The sequence below is a fragment of the Melanerpes formicivorus genome, unplaced genomic scaffold (genome assembly GCF_026170545.1).
Source record: "Melanerpes formicivorus ecotype bairdi unplaced genomic scaffold, bMelFor1.0.p_v2 SCAF_3, whole genome shotgun sequence".
Taxonomy (NCBI): Eukaryota; Metazoa; Chordata; class Aves; order Piciformes; family Picidae; genus Melanerpes; species Melanerpes formicivorus.
The window spans coordinates 11,881,433-11,898,921 of record NW_027142355.1 but is presented as its reverse complement, the minus strand read 5'-3'; the positions used below and the strand labels follow the sequence as shown (position 1 = coordinate 11,898,921).

Below are 17,489 nucleotides of genomic sequence, written 5' to 3'. Positions count from 1 at the left end.
GACTAGCTCTTACCTGTGAGCTTGATACCTCATCCTGGGACCTGAGCATCTCTGCAAGGTGTCTGTGTCCAGCAGGGTCTCCCATCCCACGACAAGGATGGAGAGGGTATTAAACAGTAAGAAAAATATCCCCAGGATTGACCACCAGCAAATTAGCTTCTGACTGCCAGAAGTGGGAAGCAAGGAGGGGCTACACTGGTCACAAAAGTAGTCAGAGCCCTGCTTTTAATTATCACCAAATGGTAAAAGGGTAAACTACTGAAAAAAATGAAAAAGCACTAAAAATGCAAATGCTGTAGAATCATCAGGCTGAGCTCTCTGCTGAATACATGAAGGGACTCAGCAACCCTGAGGGAGCTTTACCTGCTGAATGAGCCAAGAATACACCTTGGCAGGTATTAGGCAATGTCGTGTAATACGACTACAGCAATAAGCACAAAGGCTCTACAGTGTAAAGAACAACACTGCCAATTTCACAACTTCTGAAATCTCAGTCTTTCTTTAGAACTCAGTTTCAGCACAGGAATAAAATGTAGTTAGTCCTTTCTTATCATTAGTAATTTATGTATGCTCATTTAAATACTTGAAAATGTACAATATTTCAATTTTATGCATCACTAAGCCAGTAAAATGCCATCCTGTATGATCAGTATGGTATGTGTAGAGTGTGAGACAAGCTGTTTACCCCCTGGAGCACTTTCCAATCTGAGAAAGCTTTCAAACTGGCCATCAAATTTTGTCACTTTACTTTCCCTTTAGGCCTTGAATAGAGCAATGAGATCTTTTGACAGCTAAAGTCTGACCAAGGAGTTGCAGAGCAAAAACCTAGGGAGCCACTAACACCTCACAGCAGGAAAAAGGGCCTCTCCTGGAGGACTTACTCTCAGGATGAATGCTCAACTGCTGCTGGTGGCATGAAGAATTTTACCTGATCATCTCAGTATCGCGGCTGATGCGTGTTGGCTGAGCCATGCAGTGAATCATTCATCTCAGCTTAAGAAATCCCCAATCACTTGTCAAGGGACATATTTTAAAAGCAGATCATACAAAAGTTTGTAAAACTCATTCATATAAAACAAATGAGTTCACTGCATAGAATAGAAAAAAACTCCTTGTCTCTAGGTTCTCGCCTGCAATTATTGCCATTAATTGGTCATGTCCATCAATGCCATTGGCAGTAAACAGGAATTTCCCAGTTTAAAGCCTCTTAAAGCTGAATAAAGCCCCAGACACTATTAGCTGAGCCATGAGGGAGCTGAGGCACGAAGGAACCAGCAGCAAGCAAAGGCAACTGCAACTAGTCACAAGCGAGAGGACAAAAAACAAAAATACAGTCACCATCAATAACCACACTGGGTCAAATTTCCAGTTCGCGGGTAAAGATGTTGCTCCCATGGGGTGCAAAGCTGATGTGCACTGACATAAAGTGTGCAGTATGCGTTGTGACCTGGGGCTGGCCACACACATCCCACGACTGCCTGTGCCGGGCAGCAAAACTTCTGTGGGATTGTCACCACATGACACCACAGCTTCTGAAATCCTGTGCATAGAGAGTGGCACAGGACTATGGATTCAAAACCTCTGAAAGCTGTGCATGGCAACCAGAACCACTGAGGTCCCAACCCCAAGTGATCACTGGGAGTACACAAGTGATGAGATGGCAGTCACCAGTTCACCAGAAGCATCCCTGGAAGAGACAGACCTTGACCTTTGCCTTGGGCCTGCTGGACACACCAGGCTGGGCCTGAGGCAGTCCCCAGTGCCGCCATCCATATCTGGCTATCTCACAGGGCAGTCAGTCAGTTGATGTATGTCTGGTGGTCATCCTCATTACTTACAGTAGGTATTACAACAGCAGCCCCTGAAAGACCTCTGCTGTGCACAGCTCTGTACAAACTTGCAGCAGCCAAACTTCACAGATGCAGTCCCTTGCTGCAAACAGCACACAGCAAACAGAAGCAATGAACATGAAGGGAGAGGGGACAAAAAGATAAGTAACATAGGAAGAAGAACATTGGCATGTTTTGTGTGAACAAGATTTCACCATCTGCCAGGTTCCCACTTTGCACAACCAGTGCAAACAACCAGTGTCTGCTGTCAGCAGCTTGGTCAACAAACCCAAGTGTTAGATTGACAGATTCAATGCAGAATAATGTCAGTCAGCTTAATAAGCAAGACCTAGAAGTTAGCCTGTCTTACCTAGCATTCAAAAAAATTTAAGAGAAATTTGCCCACATTGCTTTAGCCTCTAACTAGTTCTCTCACAAACAGCCTGCAAATCCAACCATAAGGCACCAGCAGGTTTTGTGATCTCAAGAAACTGAAGTTAAGATGGGATTTAAACTAGCAGGCAATTATCTGCCAGATGGATAGCTCAACATGGGGAACACACATTGCAAAATCACAGCATCAGAAAAGGAAGCCAACATCAGAAATACACCCCATGAGAAGGGAAACTGAGTCAATCAATGGGGTAGTTCAACCCAGCCATTGCTGCCAAGAGACCTTTACCATATGTGTTAGGACAACGTCGGCTAGCTGTAGCATCAGTGAGCACATTGCGGAAAAAAATCACAGGATCCAAGCAACAAGCGGCAACATGTTGATAATTACCAGCAGGTCTGTCATCATCCCAAACCGCAGTGAGAAAGAATCCATTGGCAAAGATGGCTTGGACTCTGGATATTTAGCAGTGCAATTTAAATCTGAGCCTGCAAATCTTTGCACAACTGTCCTTTTTGCCCATCTGGGGGCTGCTCCACATAATAGCAAAATACATTTACAAATAGTTAAATCCAGAAGACAAATAAATAATTTCTGATCAATAGAAACGTGCTCCCTCAAAAGCACAGGGGTCCCAAGTGTGGGAAGAGCTAGATCACTGGCTATGGCCAAAACTGACCTGGTCCTGACATGACTTGAACAGCTCATGATCCACCTTTTATTATGGCCTAAACAAAATCCAGCACCTGAGAGTCAGTCAGACTGCCCAGACCATTGCTCAGCTGAGGCAGAGGTGCTCACATATACAAATGTGATCCGTAAAGCCTGCTCACAGGTACCCTAGAAGTGTGAGTGTGACCTTGTAGCTTGTGGCAGTCAGCAAACATATGAGAAATGCAAATCCCACAGTGGCTTCTCTAACTTATTCAGCTCCTTTTTAATGTATAGCACAGTAAGAGCTTTGAAATCAAGGGCTGGAGCCCAGCCCATCTCTGCTCTCACTAAGTGTCCTGATTGCTATGCTGAGTGAAGTGCCCGAGTTCCAGTGGGATGGTGTTTCAAGTACTCCCACTTTATAGGACAATTAACTGCCTAAATCAGGATAGCACTGCAGGGAACAAGCATCTAAAAAGGAGGTGCTATGGCATTTAATGGTTATATATAAAAGTCCTCTATTGGGCCTAAGCTGTGAAAGGTGCTAAATGCCTCTTGCTAGCCATGCTGAGGTGTGGCTCCAGTGGCTGGAGGCTGGCAACCAAGCACTGCTAAAACAAGCAAAGCACTAATGTGGGGCATCTTTTACATGATTTAAACTAAGTTCAGACAGCAAAATAAAAAAATTACTTTAAAAAATAAAAATCACAGCTCAGCTGTTAAAGTATCCCCTTTAGAAAGAGACATGGCACAAACGTTGCTGCAAGTAAACAAGGGGTTGGGCTGGTTCCTGAAGTCCAAACAAAAATGCTATGACAGGAACGCAATCCAATCAACTCAGCAACTTAGTGACATAATTTCTGAATAAAGGAGTCTGATCTGGAAAAGCAAAAAGAGAAAGCAAATCTAACAGATTCAGCAGCCCCTGGTATCCATGATGCATGCTTCAGTGACATGGCAGCTATGGAGAATCACCTTGAGCACATTTGCTTCTAATGCTACCAGCCCCTTGGGATTTAGCAGCAGAGACAGACTTCAAGGTGCTGGCCATCGTGTCTGCAAAACTCGAATCTGACAATATAGTCCCTGCTTTGCCACTTTAGGTGGGGTTCAGATACTTTTGCTTCTCTCTGAAACTGGCTCTAGCCCATAGACTCCACAGCAGGCAGGAGATGCCATGTTGACAATGGCTGTTAAGGACGGCCTTGCCTTCTCCTTTCTTCAAAAAGGCTGAAATATTTTGACCAGATACATCATTTCCAAAAGTGCTGGAGACCTGACAGAATGTAACATCTAACAAGTGTTCAGCAATGGTGTTGAAAACAGATTGCTTTCCTTTGTATTTGGTAAGTGCAACTTGTCTGAGTTTATTATGTGGTCCCCTGAGGATTTATTACAGGTTTACCATTTCATTTATTTCCTCCCCCCCCCCCCCCTTTTTTTTTTTTTGCTTTGCAAATGCAAGCACTGGAATAAATGGAATAAATATGAAGGTGGTTACAGCTTAGCAGCATTACCAACTTGTTGAAACAAAGTCCAAAAGTTTTCCATTCTTTCCAGCAAAACCTACCTTTCTGTCCAATAGCTTTTTTTTTTTTTTCCAAGTGCAAAGATCATATTTCTGAAGTATCTTTCAATTTCATTTCTTTGTTGAACATCAAATCCCCATAAAAGCATGCTTTTTCTCTTCATTCACTGACTCTTGACAATGTTTAAAGCCTCTCCTAACATTACATACGGTAAAACATTTTCCTGTCTGCAAACTGTAGCCTCTCCCATCCTTTCCATCTAGTCTGCTAAGCCTGTTACTACAGGTAGTTTCCTGCAACAAAAGTACAATTATGACTACAAAAGAAAACAATCCCTTTCATCCTGGCACACACATTCAGGGTGGGTTCATCCTACTGAACTTTAGCCACCTAACAACAAGGCAATGCCTCCAAGTCAGTAATTTATGTTTTCTCCTTTATCAATGGGGTGAAGACTGGCATCTCCAAAAGTAGCTCTCCTAACTATCAAGCAATCACGAATGCAACCTACATGGCCATCTTTGAAGAGATAACCAATTTCTTGGGGAGATCACAGTAGATTACATAAAACTGACCATAAAAGCTAAGTTGTATCTTTGATAACACTGTTTCAATCCAGCAAAATCAATGCACCGCAATGAAATCTCAACCAAAGCATATGCACCTGGGTCTTACAAAAAAAAAACCCAAACAACAAAGGTGTTAGACAAACAAACAAGAAATCACTCAATGATGCATTCCAAAATTTTTCACAAGGATTACATTCTGCCCCTTTTGGAAACTTGTTTTGAACACTGGAAAAAGAGTTGCACTGAGGGGGTAATAACAAACACAAAGTAACAAAACAGAATTTAATCGAGTCCCCCACATTCCTTCTTTCAAGTGTGTAACCACAGTGACCAAGTCTTTCAAGAACGCAGAGTCTCATCTCTGTACTCTGACCTGTGCTACCTTCTAGTAAAATAGTCTTGGGGGGAAAAAAAAAGGGGGGGGGGGGGGGGCAGACAACAAAAAAGCCTATCACTCATGAAAGACATCACTGCCATATTTATTTCTCCAGCCTCAAGTACTTGAGAGTACTCATTCTAAAATGTCAGGGTAGTTGGAGTACTATTTTACCTAAAAATATCACAATTCCTACAGAAACCAGGACAGAAGAGCTGTAACATGGAATATTGCCAAAAAGGGTCATTAGATCTCGATTTTCAGCTCTTCTAACCCTTCTACATTTCCTACAGACTCCATAGGTATTTTTGGAAATACAAGTCAGTATGCTAAAGGAAGCCAACAAAGACAGCTGCCTGAATCCTGTAAATTAGGCGATATTGAGATAAGCAGGTAAGTTGTGGTGTTATCTCAAGCACTCAAATGTATCAACTGGCTCTCAAAATCCTGAGGGCTTAAAAAAAGAGAGGGATAAGGGAAGGTGAGCACAGATCTTGTGTCTGACATTTGATCCTCCTCTTAGTCATCTTCCATGCATGAGTGTTACAGCTAGAGTTGCCTATGCTGATAAATATTGAAAAGGTATTTGCAGCATGCAGGTTCAGAAGAGGTTTCCACTTCTTGTTTGCTTGTTTCCTGACCATAAAGTAGTTCTGCTCCCAATTTCTACAGCTGTCATGTTCCTTCATGAGGGAATTAAGGGGCTCAGTGAAATCACAAGCCAAGCTCTGAATTGCCAACGTAAGCAGCTACACATCTGGCTGAACTGTAAACACCATCATAGGTGTTGCGTGCTGTCACATGTCCCTGAACCCATGAACCCTGAGCACCCAGCCAGCCAAAATGCTGGATGCAACCTGTCAGCTGCAGAGGTGTCTGGCAGACCTGGAGCATACCTTGAGCAAGTGACTCTCCCCAACCCTTCCTCGAAGATGCTGGGAGACACCAGGGCCATGCCTTCACCTAGTATCAAACTTTAAAATCCAACATTACATTCCCCAGTCAGAGAATGTCTGAGAAAAGCCATTCAGCTCAAAGATAGCAGTCAACAATGAAAGGCAGTTTCCAGACATTAAGTATATAAGTTGAAGAAAAAGAGTCCATTCAATGTGTAAGTGTAAAATTATACACTTATCAGTAGACAGACACTTCCTCAGGCAGCACTTGGGACATTGAAATCCCAATGCTTCACATCACCTACGTTCCCCACCACTACCTCTACTGTAGGTTTACTACCATCTTAACATCAAACCTAGAAGACTGTTCCTGTATTTGAAACAAAGGCTTCTTTGGCTGTTACCCTTGACAACAATTCAATGTTTATTCTGTGTTTGGCAGTTTGCAGCAGGCTCTGCAACCCTGGCCTAAACCGATTCTGAACTGTAAGGAAACATGATCAGAACAACAGAGCAAAAGAGGTTTCTTCCCAATGTGCAAGTCTGAAGAAAGAGCACTTCAGTGACTTCTGTGGGGGAAGCAAACCACGACAGGGGAATGCACCAGGAAACCAAATTAATTAATAGTCTTTGAAGCTTAAAAAATAATAAAAAACATAAACCAATTACTAATCCAATTAGGACTTGGTTATTACAACTACCTCTCTAGTCCCAAATAATTTGAAAATAGAGGAAAATATGTTCTCCAGGCAATCCCATCATCACACCTCTAGTTTCTTTCCCTAGAGACTTGATATCAAGTAAAGCCAAGAATATCTTTCTCCCTCTCACACCTTCAGCCTCATTCTTCTTATACCTTGTCCTTGTTATCCTAGTCTCCCTCTTTCCTAGAAATCACTGAGAAGAGCATCAGTATTTAAGGAATAAAATTGTCAGTACACTGAGAATTGTGTACCAAATCAGCCACAAACCCCTGAAGCCTCAATAAACCATTTCTCAGACCCTCTCAATCAAGACAATCCAACAGCTTTTACAGAAAACAAGATGCCACAACTATAAACACACCTTGGGTTTTTAAACAGATGACTTTGGGGTTATGTATGGCTTTCATACACAGGTTTGTTGGTTTTGGAGGTTTAGCCCACCCTCCAGGAACTGATTGTGACTTCCAGTATTTATGATACAAAGTTACACTTTGTGGGATGAGGTTAAGAAGTGCCATCTGCACACACTTCAACCACTGAGACACACTAAAGTAGAAATGGTCTAAACACTGGGCAACCAAAACTGGGAATGTGCAACCTGCACCGTATACAGAAACAAGGAGATAGAAACATTTTTGGAGATGGACAGCAGCATTTTCAGAAAGAAGCTGACTGACAAAATAGCTTTTATCTGAGATAAAACATCTATTTTTTAAAGTGTGATAAACATTTCTTGGTTTTTATTAATAGAAATCATTATTTTAGCAAAGAACCTGCTTGATTTGCAGGTCACTCCTCATTTTATTTGTATGCAGAAGGTATATTTTATCTCAGCTAAAACATATTTTGTCAGTCAGCCTTCCACTAAATACTTTCCTCTCATAGCTATAGACATTTTCCTGTCCCTTGAAATGAAAACACACCACTCCTATGAAATCCAGGGATGACATGGAAAGGTGCCCAAAGGAAAGTTACAAGCCAGCTACAACTCTGTCACCTGGAACAGGTTATAGAGCTGAAGAAGGGAAGTCACATTCCTGAAGGCTGGAGACACACACATCTAAACTACAGTTCACCTACAGAACAGTTAGAATACAGAATCTTTATGGATGCAATATAAGCAGCCACACCACATCCAAGACCTACCCGAATTTTAAAAGGATGGTCACTACTCTTGAATTCCTATTTCAGCAATCACAGAATGCCTTAGTGTAGGATGCATGTGTGAAGTGCAAGTGCTCAAGGTCCCTGGGAATGCCCTGGAGCCACACTACAGGCTAACACACCTCCTCCCACCCAGAAGGAGGGAGGGAGAGAGAAGGGGGGGGGGGGGGGGGGGAGACCTCCACCCACTCATTTTCACCATCTCTTAATGGTGTAAGTTACAGGGATCCCATCACAGCTGCCTGGGGGAATGCCTTTCCCAAGGAGGAGGACCATGGTGATGCTGACCTTGAAAATAAATCCTTGCAGGCAGCCAGAAGCATCACTCCTGAAAAAAACAATCACTCTGAGGATCTGACCCTCAAAACTCAGAAGGCCCCAGGAATTCCATCTATCTTACTCCTCAAAGGCAAGAGGCATGAGGGAACGGAGCACCGCACTGCTGCCAAGGCACCCAGCCTGCATCCTGAGCAGTCACCCCATGGTCACCCTGCATACCCAAAGGTTCCACTGTGCTTACAGAAATGCCTCTTCAGTCAAGATTTTTTTTAACTTTAATCTCAATTCTTCACAAATAACCCCCCAATGCCTTGCATCTCAGGCACAGCTGTGGCCCTACCTTTATCAGAAGAGCATCTTCTGTTACATTTGTATGGAGTGGGCACAGAGCTGGAGATCCAGGATCATTAGCATAATGACTTTTAAATTATAATAATAATGAAGATCCTTTACCAAGCCTTAAGTAAAAATCTCAAAAGTTTACTGCAACTCAAACGAACTCTATCTTCATTTGCATTTGCTGGTAGTCAATAACCACACTCAATGACACCGCATATTAAAAGCCCAGGAAATGTAAAAGAAGAGCTTGCATGGCCACAAAAATGCTTGGGTGTCTATCCACTAGCACTTGAGGAGCACTACCTTCCAAAATTGTATATTGTATGCTGCATAACAACATTTCACATTTATCTGGACCACTCCAAAGCTGTAGCTGGGTTTTGTCTGCACTGGTGAATTAGGCTGGGTTCACAAAGGAGTTTGTACACACATCAGTTGTGTCCCGTTGAGCTGTTGCTGATAAGTGGGACTACTTGCGGCAGCACAATCAAACAGGTGCCAGCAGCATTTGCAAGGTGATACCCAGTGCAAAGTTGAGGCTAGTAACAGCCTTCCCCCAAGCACCGGTGGGGACTGTGGTATAATGTTTAACACAGGCAAATGCAATGTGACTCAAGCAATGTTTAACTAATTTTTTGACCAAATGAATCCTACTTTAATAGTATTGTGAAAATCAGTGTGGACACAAAGTAATAGTTTTTAACAATCTTCTCAATTTAAGCCGTATATTTATTAGTAACACAAAGAAATCACAGACTGATCGACCCTGAGCCACCTCTTTCAGAAACCCACAGTAAAATCCTACTCCAACAGAAAGCAAGGGCAGCAGGGTACAGATTTCACCCTAGTTATTAAAAGCAATAGAAACATAATGACAAAATATGCAGGGAATATAAGGCCAAGATCTGCCTTCTTCCATTGTATCTACAGATGGAGAACATGTCTTTTAAAGGACTCCTGAAGCATACCTGGATTTATTTCACCCAAAAGAGGTCCAGTTTGTTCACTCAGATGCTCTGCACGACAGGCACGGGCAGAGGAGGACCCAAGAGAGGCTCACTTCAAAAGAGATTGACTTCAAAAGCTCCCTCCCAGTCCAAAGCAAAATGCTAATATCCACACCACCCACATTCCTGCCTCCTCCGCTTGGGTGGGTTCCTGATGGGCTGCCGGGAGCACAGCTGAGCAAGTACTGCAGCACCAGGACAAAGGCAGTGCGACACATGCACTGAGCCTGCCCAGAGCTGCCCACCGGCCACTCAACTTCTGATGATGTCTACACTGTTAAGAATAAGTTTTAAATGCCAAGCGTGCCATTCTCAGGTTTTCTGAAACTGATTATCTCCATTTGTCTCATCAACCTAAAGTTCTGTTTACATGCAGAAGTTACCATGCTTATTTGAATAATCCCCAAATCAAAGAAAAGTATCCTGGGTTTAGCCAAGTATCAAAGTCTCAATGTAATTCAAGAGTAGTGTGGCTCCTCACTAGAATCACACATACCCACGTGTATCCACGGCACAACATATTGCTAGGCGGGAATAAGATTTTTACAGTAACAGTGTTACTTCCGACTTGCATATAGATCAAATTCCCAAGAGCATAAAGTGCTCCAATCTTTCCCTGACCTGAGGAACAGCTGTGAGTAGGGCTGGAATTTGTGTTTGTCTGGGTTGAGAGGTTAATGGCTACTACATAGACACGTTTTTTAGTTAACTGGCAGGTCATTTTAGCAGATGATTTGTAAGTATTTTGCAAGACTTAGAGATAACCCTGTGGAGTACTTCTGTCTGAGCTTCTTCTCCGCTTTTGTTTTTCAAAGACTACATCAGATAAATCAGAGAAAGCAGGCAGGTGAGACTTTCCTGGACTGATCACACATTGCCAAACTCTCCTCTTTCAATTTCCAAACAGCAAATTTCTTCAAATTATTGTCAAATCCAGTTCAGTACTTGTCAAAATGATTTTTAAATTCCTACCCAACATCACAGCACTTTAAAAGTTCACACCTTCACCAAATATGAAAACTATCAAGCTCCTGTTACTTAAGAAAACAAAAGGTCTTCATTCCTACCTGAGATTTCATTTTCACTTAAACCGCAAAAATCATTAGATTAAGGAGTAGCTCATGCCACCTATTTTTCTGTTCTGAACACACTCTTCATCTAGTAAACGAAACAAGTTTGCCAAGCTTTGTGCTACAAGTTGAGTTCTTATCTTCTGCTACCAGATAAAGAGCTACTGCTTCGGTCAGACACTGACCATGCAATCACCTGCACCTTAATCCAAATGTTTTTCTTTAAGGTCACAAGCCAACTGTTTGTTTTTTCTTCAAGTCCTCACAGGACATGGTACCAGCATTTATGAGTTACCTTACCACATTAGCTGCCCCCCAGCTCCTGGGAGAACCAAGAGTGGATTGTCAGATGATATACCACAGTAAATTCAGTCAGCTCAGTTAATATCACTTTCATTTTCCTGAAGAAAAAAAAGCCCTCAGGCCTGCAAACACAAGGGAGTGCACAGCTCATTCCCCCAAGGCCCTTGCAGCATGCCATGACTGCATACAGCGAAACAAGCACTGCCACTGTTACACCACACTTTGATTATTACTTTTTTAATACAACCGTCTGAAAACAAGCACCTCACAAACTGTCATTTTATGTACCTATACTTTCAGCTATTTTTTTGCAGAAAAAGTACAAACGTTAGTTTTAGGTTGTAGAGAGGCACCAATGAATTTATCTGGTTAAACCTTTGAAAGTTAACAGAAGTATGGGATCGAGTCCACAGTAAACTTTATAGAGTGGCACCTGCAGAGGAAATTACTCATTGCACGATTGATGCTACAATCAGAGGCATAAAAAGTAATTCCACAATAAACAAGCAACTGAACAGAAAAATAGTAATGACCTGAGAGTACTAAAACACTCATGTAAAAGTATATATTAGATGATATTGAACAATCTTCACACACTGAAATAAATTCTCTGAGGAAGTTCATGATGCAGCAGCCCTCCCTCTCTGTTCCCCACCCTCCCCACAACAGCTCTGATTTTTGGGGCTGCATTTGGCCGGTATGTGCCCCTAGTGCTACTACAGCAATTCCAGTGCAATTAGCTGCGCTACACATCTATTACACAGCCATAACTCACTGTTTTCAGAATTGCCATTTCCTACAGAAACACAGAGGCCAACAATGCAAACCAGCACACATCCACCTAGGGCACACCAGCAGAGGTCTAGTCTGAGGTCTAAGGATCCACTAGCCAAATCTCCCAGTATGTGGAAGGGAATGAGCATGTCTTGCAGCTAATAAAAAAGCAAAAATACCAAAATCCAACTCTTCTCTTATTAAAAAAAAAAAAAAAAAAAAAAAAAAGAGAGAGTGAGAGGGTAAGAACAGGGAGGGGAGCCAGCATTATGGACATGTGAATTCCCTACATCTTCACAACTTACATCATTTACTACCCTTATGCAACCACATCAAAAAAGCTTCAGCCAAAGTACCACCTGAACTGAGGGCGTACATACCCTTCCACGAACACTCGTATTTATTTACCCTTGTGATCCACATTTACTAAACACCTTGTAATCTACATTTATTGCACCACTTCAACCCACAACACACAGGCTAGATACATTTTTGTGGATTCTCTTCCAAAATTTTACAGATAAACTGCTGTTCAAGGCAACTGAAAGCTGCCCCTGAACTGCATGGTGGGCTGTTTCCGCCCATGCCTCTATACTGACCTGAGGAGCAGAATTACATGCTTTATGAACCTCAAACACTTGCTTACCTGAGACTGACACTTTCATAAGGGCTTCCAGGGGTCTGTTGTTGTCCAGATCACGACTGAGTTTGAGTTCCCCAGTGGCAGAGTCTAAGAGAAGCAAGTTTAATTCATTGCCTTGCACAAAGGTGTAGGCCAAGCTGTCAGATACATCAGGATCATGAGCTGGGATCTTTCCAATCACACCAGAGGGGAAGCTGTTGGACTTGTTGGTCACATAGTTATTGAAGAGGATCTGGAAATCCTCTAGCACAGGTGGATTATCATTCTGGTCCAGGAGGCGGATGTGCACTGTTGCCCGGCTCACAAGAGGGGCTGAAGTGGCCTGCACCACAATTACATACTCTGTCCGGCTCTCGTAATCCAGGTCCATTAGGGCTGTGAGGTCTCCATTGAGCAAGTCTAATTGGAAGACCTCAGGTATGTTCCCCTCTACAATCTGGTACATGATCTGTGCATTGGTCCCCTCATCAGGATCAGCTGCACTGATCCTTGCCACAATAGAGCCCACAGGGCTGTTCTCCTCCACAAAGATGTCAAATTCATCCTTCTCAAAGACAGGCGGGTTATCATTGATGTCCAGCACTGTCACTTGGATATCCACAGAGGCTTTCAGTGGTGGGCTGCCCCTGTCCACAGCAAAGGCCCGCAGGCTGTAGACAGCCACGTTCTCACGGTCCAGTTTGCGCAGCGTGCGTATCACTCCAGAAGTGGGTTCAATGTAGAAGTCTCCATCTCCATCGTCACCACCTTGGAATGTGTAAAGGAGACGGCCATTGAGGCCTGAGTCACGGTCAGTTGCAGACAGCTGCAGTACACTGGTGGAGAGTGGCACATCCTCAAAAACTGAGCCCTGGTAGCGGTCACGCAGGAAGTGTGGTGCATTGTCATTAGCATCCAGGATGAGGATCTCAACGTAGGTGGTATCTGATTTCTGGGGGATGCCATTGTCGTGAGCTGTAATTGCCAGTGTGTAGGAGGCCTGGTCCTCATAGTCCAGCTCCATCAGGGTGGTGATGGTGCCTGTGTCTGGGTCAATGCGGAACTGAGGGATGTTATCGTCCAAAATATAAGTGATTCTTGCATTCTCTCCTGTGTCTTCATCAGTGGCACTGATGGTGACAATAGAGGTACCAATGGGCTTGTCTTCACTGACACTTACTGTGTAGTGGGAGCTCTGGAACACTGGGCGGTGTGTGTTGGCATCTGTAACATTGATGAAAACCTGGACAGTGTCAAAGCGAGTGCCATCAGAGGCAGTGACTGTGAGCACATACTGCCTTTCCTGCTTGTAATCCAGGGGCAAGGCCAGTGTGATCAGGCCCCCTCCACTCTGACTGGTGATGGCAAAGCGATTCCTGGTGTTACCACTGGTGATCTGGTAAGTCACAACACTGTTAACATCCCTGTCCACTGCAGTCAAAGTCAGGACACTGCTGCCCACAGCTGCATCCTCGTTCAGTCTGAGGTGGTACACCTTCTCTGTGAAGGTCGGATTGTTGTCATTCACGTCCAGGACAGTGATGGACACACTGGCTGAGGAGGTCATGACTGGCACACCATGGTCCCTAGCCTCCACTCCAAAGTGATAGTTCTCCACAGTCTCTCGGTCCAGCTCTGCAGCCACTGTGATCCACCCTGTGCTGTTGTTGATCTGAAAAGGGAACCCAGAGTCACCTGCTACAGGGGCACCTCCAGTGGATGGTGCCATCTCTATGAGTTTGTACTCCAGACGGGCATTCTCCCCAGAGTCAGCATCTACAGCCTGGATGTGCAGCACTGAGTAGCCCAGAGGAACATTTTCCAGCACTGTGGCCTGGAAGGGAGTACTCACAAAAATGGGGGCATTGTCATTCACATCCACAACCTGCACTGACACCAAGCCACTGGAGTTTATCAAAGGAGGCCTGCCCCCATCCTGGGCTTTGATTCGGAGTGTGTATTCCCGGATAGTCTCATAATCCAGAGGGTTGATCAAGTCAATGGCGCCAGAGAAAGAGTGGATGTAGAACTGGCCTTTCAGGTTACCGCTCACAATGCTGTAGTGCACCTGGGCATTGCTGCCCCGGTCCTGATCTGTGGCCTGCACCTGCAATATCTGGCTGTTCACTGGGGCATCCTCTGGCACCTGGACTAGGTAGCGCTTTTCACTGAACTGAGGGTAGTTGTCATTCTCATCCTCAACAGTAATGTGTACCATAGCCGTGGCACTGCGTGGTCCTGGATCCTTGCCTTGGTCATTGGCTTCCACCACTAGGTGGTATTCAGAGACTTCTTCGCGGTCCACTGGGGCTCGGGTCCTCACAACCCCAGAGCGTGGGTCAATCTCAAAGACCCCATCACCAGCTCCTGGCTCCAGCAGGCGGTAAAGCATGTTTGCATTGGCTGGGGCATCACCGTCTGTGGCACGAATGGTCAGCACCTCGTAACCCACCTCCAGATTCTCACGGATGCTTTCCTTGTACTCGGGCTGCTCAAACACTGGCTCGTGGTCGTTGGTGTCACTCACGGTCACTGTCAGGTAGGTGGTAGCTGAGCGGCGGCGCGGGGAGCCATGGTCGGAGGCGGTCACCTTCAGCACGTGGGTGTCCTTCGTCTCCCGGTCGAGGCTGCGGGTGGTGACCACGCTGCCCGTCTCCGCGTCGATGGAGAAGTAGTCGTTGGAGCGCTCGTCGAAGAGCGCCTCCATGGAGTAAGCAAGCCGTCCGGCTTCCCCCTCGTCGGGGTCCTGGGCCCGCAGCACGATGACTGCCGTGCCGGCAGGCTCGTTCTCAGGGATGGAAACCTGGTAGCTTGGCAGCTGGAACTGCGGTGGGCTGTTGAGGCTCCGCGCCCGCCGCACTCCTCGCCTTCCGCCGCCCTCCTCCGCCGGCGGAGTGGCGCAGCCAGCGGAGGCTCCTCGGGGCTCGGAGGCCGACCGCTGCCGGGCGCGCCGCGGGCAGGGTCCGCAGCCGCGGGGCACACGGGTCTCGGCGGGCTGAGCGCGGCGCAGAGCGGCGCCCGCTGCCCTCAGGCGCCCGGCAGGCGGTAGGGCCGGCGGCTCGGCGGCGCGGCGCCCCACAGCCCCCGGGGGCAGGTGGAGGAGCGGAGCGGTGCGAGGCGGTCGCAGCTCCCCGCCGCCCGCCGGCGCCAGGGCGCAGAGCAGCGCGGCCCAGGACAGGCAGGCAGCGGCGGACAGCCGCAGCATCTCCAGAGCTCAGCGGGCAGCGATGCCGAGCAGAGGGCTGCCGTACAATCCATCCACCCGTCGGGCTGCCCGCCCGCCCTCATCCATCAGCCGCCGGCTTAGCCCCCTCCCTCGCCACCCGGGCGTCGCCGACCCAGAGACCCGCGCACCGTCGCCGGGCAGAGGGCTGGAGAGCTCCAACTTTTCCACCTTAAACTTTGAAGTGAGTTCAAAATGGCTCCTCTCCTCCTTCCACTGCCGCTCCCGAGAGAGTGATTAGCATAAACCTGCTGCTCCTCTCCTTCAATAAAAAACCCAACAAAACACCAACCAAAAAAAAAAAAACCAAAACCACGAAGTGTCCCTCCGCGGTGGGGCCGGCTCACGGCAGCGCGGTCCCGCGTGGTTGCACGACGCGGCAGAGCCGCCCCGTCCCGTCCTGTCCTGTCCCGTCCCGTCCCTGCTGCCCCGCTCCGTTCGTTTCCTCAGCGGCGTTCAGCGGCACAGGCAGCGCGGAGCTCGGCGGGCGCTGCCCGGGGCGGGGTTTCCGCCGGCCCCTCCCGGGCGGCGGCGGCGGCGGGGGCCAGGGCGGGTCCGGCCCCGCGGGGCTCCAGCTCCGCCACCCGGCGCCTCACAGCGGCTGGTCTCGTCCCAATTCCCAGGCAGCCGGGATCGCTGCCCGCCCCGGCCTGGAGGCTGTGTTGCGTGGAGGCTGAGCGAGCGGCAGGCGGGGCAGGTACCGCTACTGCGGCCCCGCTACCGCCGGCAGAAACGGCCCTCGGACGGGCGATGGCTCCGCGGGAAGGCGCTGGTCTCGCAACCACTTCCCCGAATAGTAGCACCTGTTGTGTCAGACCCGTAGTCCAGACCATAGTTTATGTGATTGATTGATTTATTTATATTTAATTCTACGTATGGAGTTAAAAGAAAAATATAACTACTTTTTCAGGGCAAACCGAGTATTATCTGCCTGACGTAGGGAGGGTCATGTACCGCAGCGCAGGCTTTGCTACCATGCTCACGCTTTGCTATACACTATGAAAAAGTGCAGGCAGGATCTGGAACCTTGATTTAAAGATTTCTTCGGGGCAGTTGCAAATAATAATATAAAAAATGCATACTTAAGTATTTTGTGGGAAGAAGCAAAGCCAAACCTTGCATGTAAATGTTGCACTGGTGATTAAAGCGTCAGTTCTACGGATTTATGCTAAAATGCTTTACATAGTTCTACTTTTCTTTTGTGTGTGTGTGAGTTGTTGGTTTTTTGGTTTTTTTTTGTATTTTGTTTTGGTTTGGGTTTTGGCTTGTGATGGTTACTTTGAAGCGCTGCGCCGATGCTGAGTCCTCATCCCCGCGGCTGCAGTGTCCCCTTGTGGGTACGGCGGGAAGGACGTGGCCCCTCAGCAGGCTTGTGTGGAGCCGAGGGTGAAGCTGCCTGGGAAGGAAAGCTTGGGATACCTAACTGGTGCTCGTCGTGGCACCTGTGGCAAATACTGATGCTAATTTACAGATTCGGTGTACAAGACCTTTACGTTGAAAGAAGAGCAGGGAGTGGCAAGCAATAGCCGCCAAATATTGCCGACTGGATTTTTGCAAAACGTTGTGCCTTGTAGGGAATGGAAGGCAACTTCCAGAGCAATCTCTTGCTGTCAGTTCAAGATCTTCAGTGCTCACAAGAACACTGTGAAAAAAGTGCAAATTTTTTCAACTGCTTTTACCCCAGGAACTGCAGTATGGCATGGGGAAAAAAATTCCACCTGAATTATTACCAACACATCTGTCAAGATTAAAAAAAG

The 17,489-nt window shown here is 46.4% G+C and overlaps 1 protein-coding gene across 1 annotated transcript in view; it reads right to left on the bottom strand.

The window, feature by feature from the left end:
• CELSR1 (cadherin EGF LAG seven-pass G-type receptor 1) overlaps positions 1 to 16,207 on the bottom strand; it is a 171,073-nt gene extending 154,866 nt beyond the window's left edge. Inside the window, exon 1 of the mRNA XM_068166429.1 lies at positions 12,534 to 16,207. Coding sequence (XP_068022530.1) covers positions 12,534 to 15,714 — 3,181 coding nt within the window. The 5' untranslated portion in view covers positions 15,715 to 16,207. The remainder of the gene's footprint in view (positions 1 to 12,533) is intronic.
• Positions 16,208 to 17,489: the final 1,282 nt, after the last annotated feature.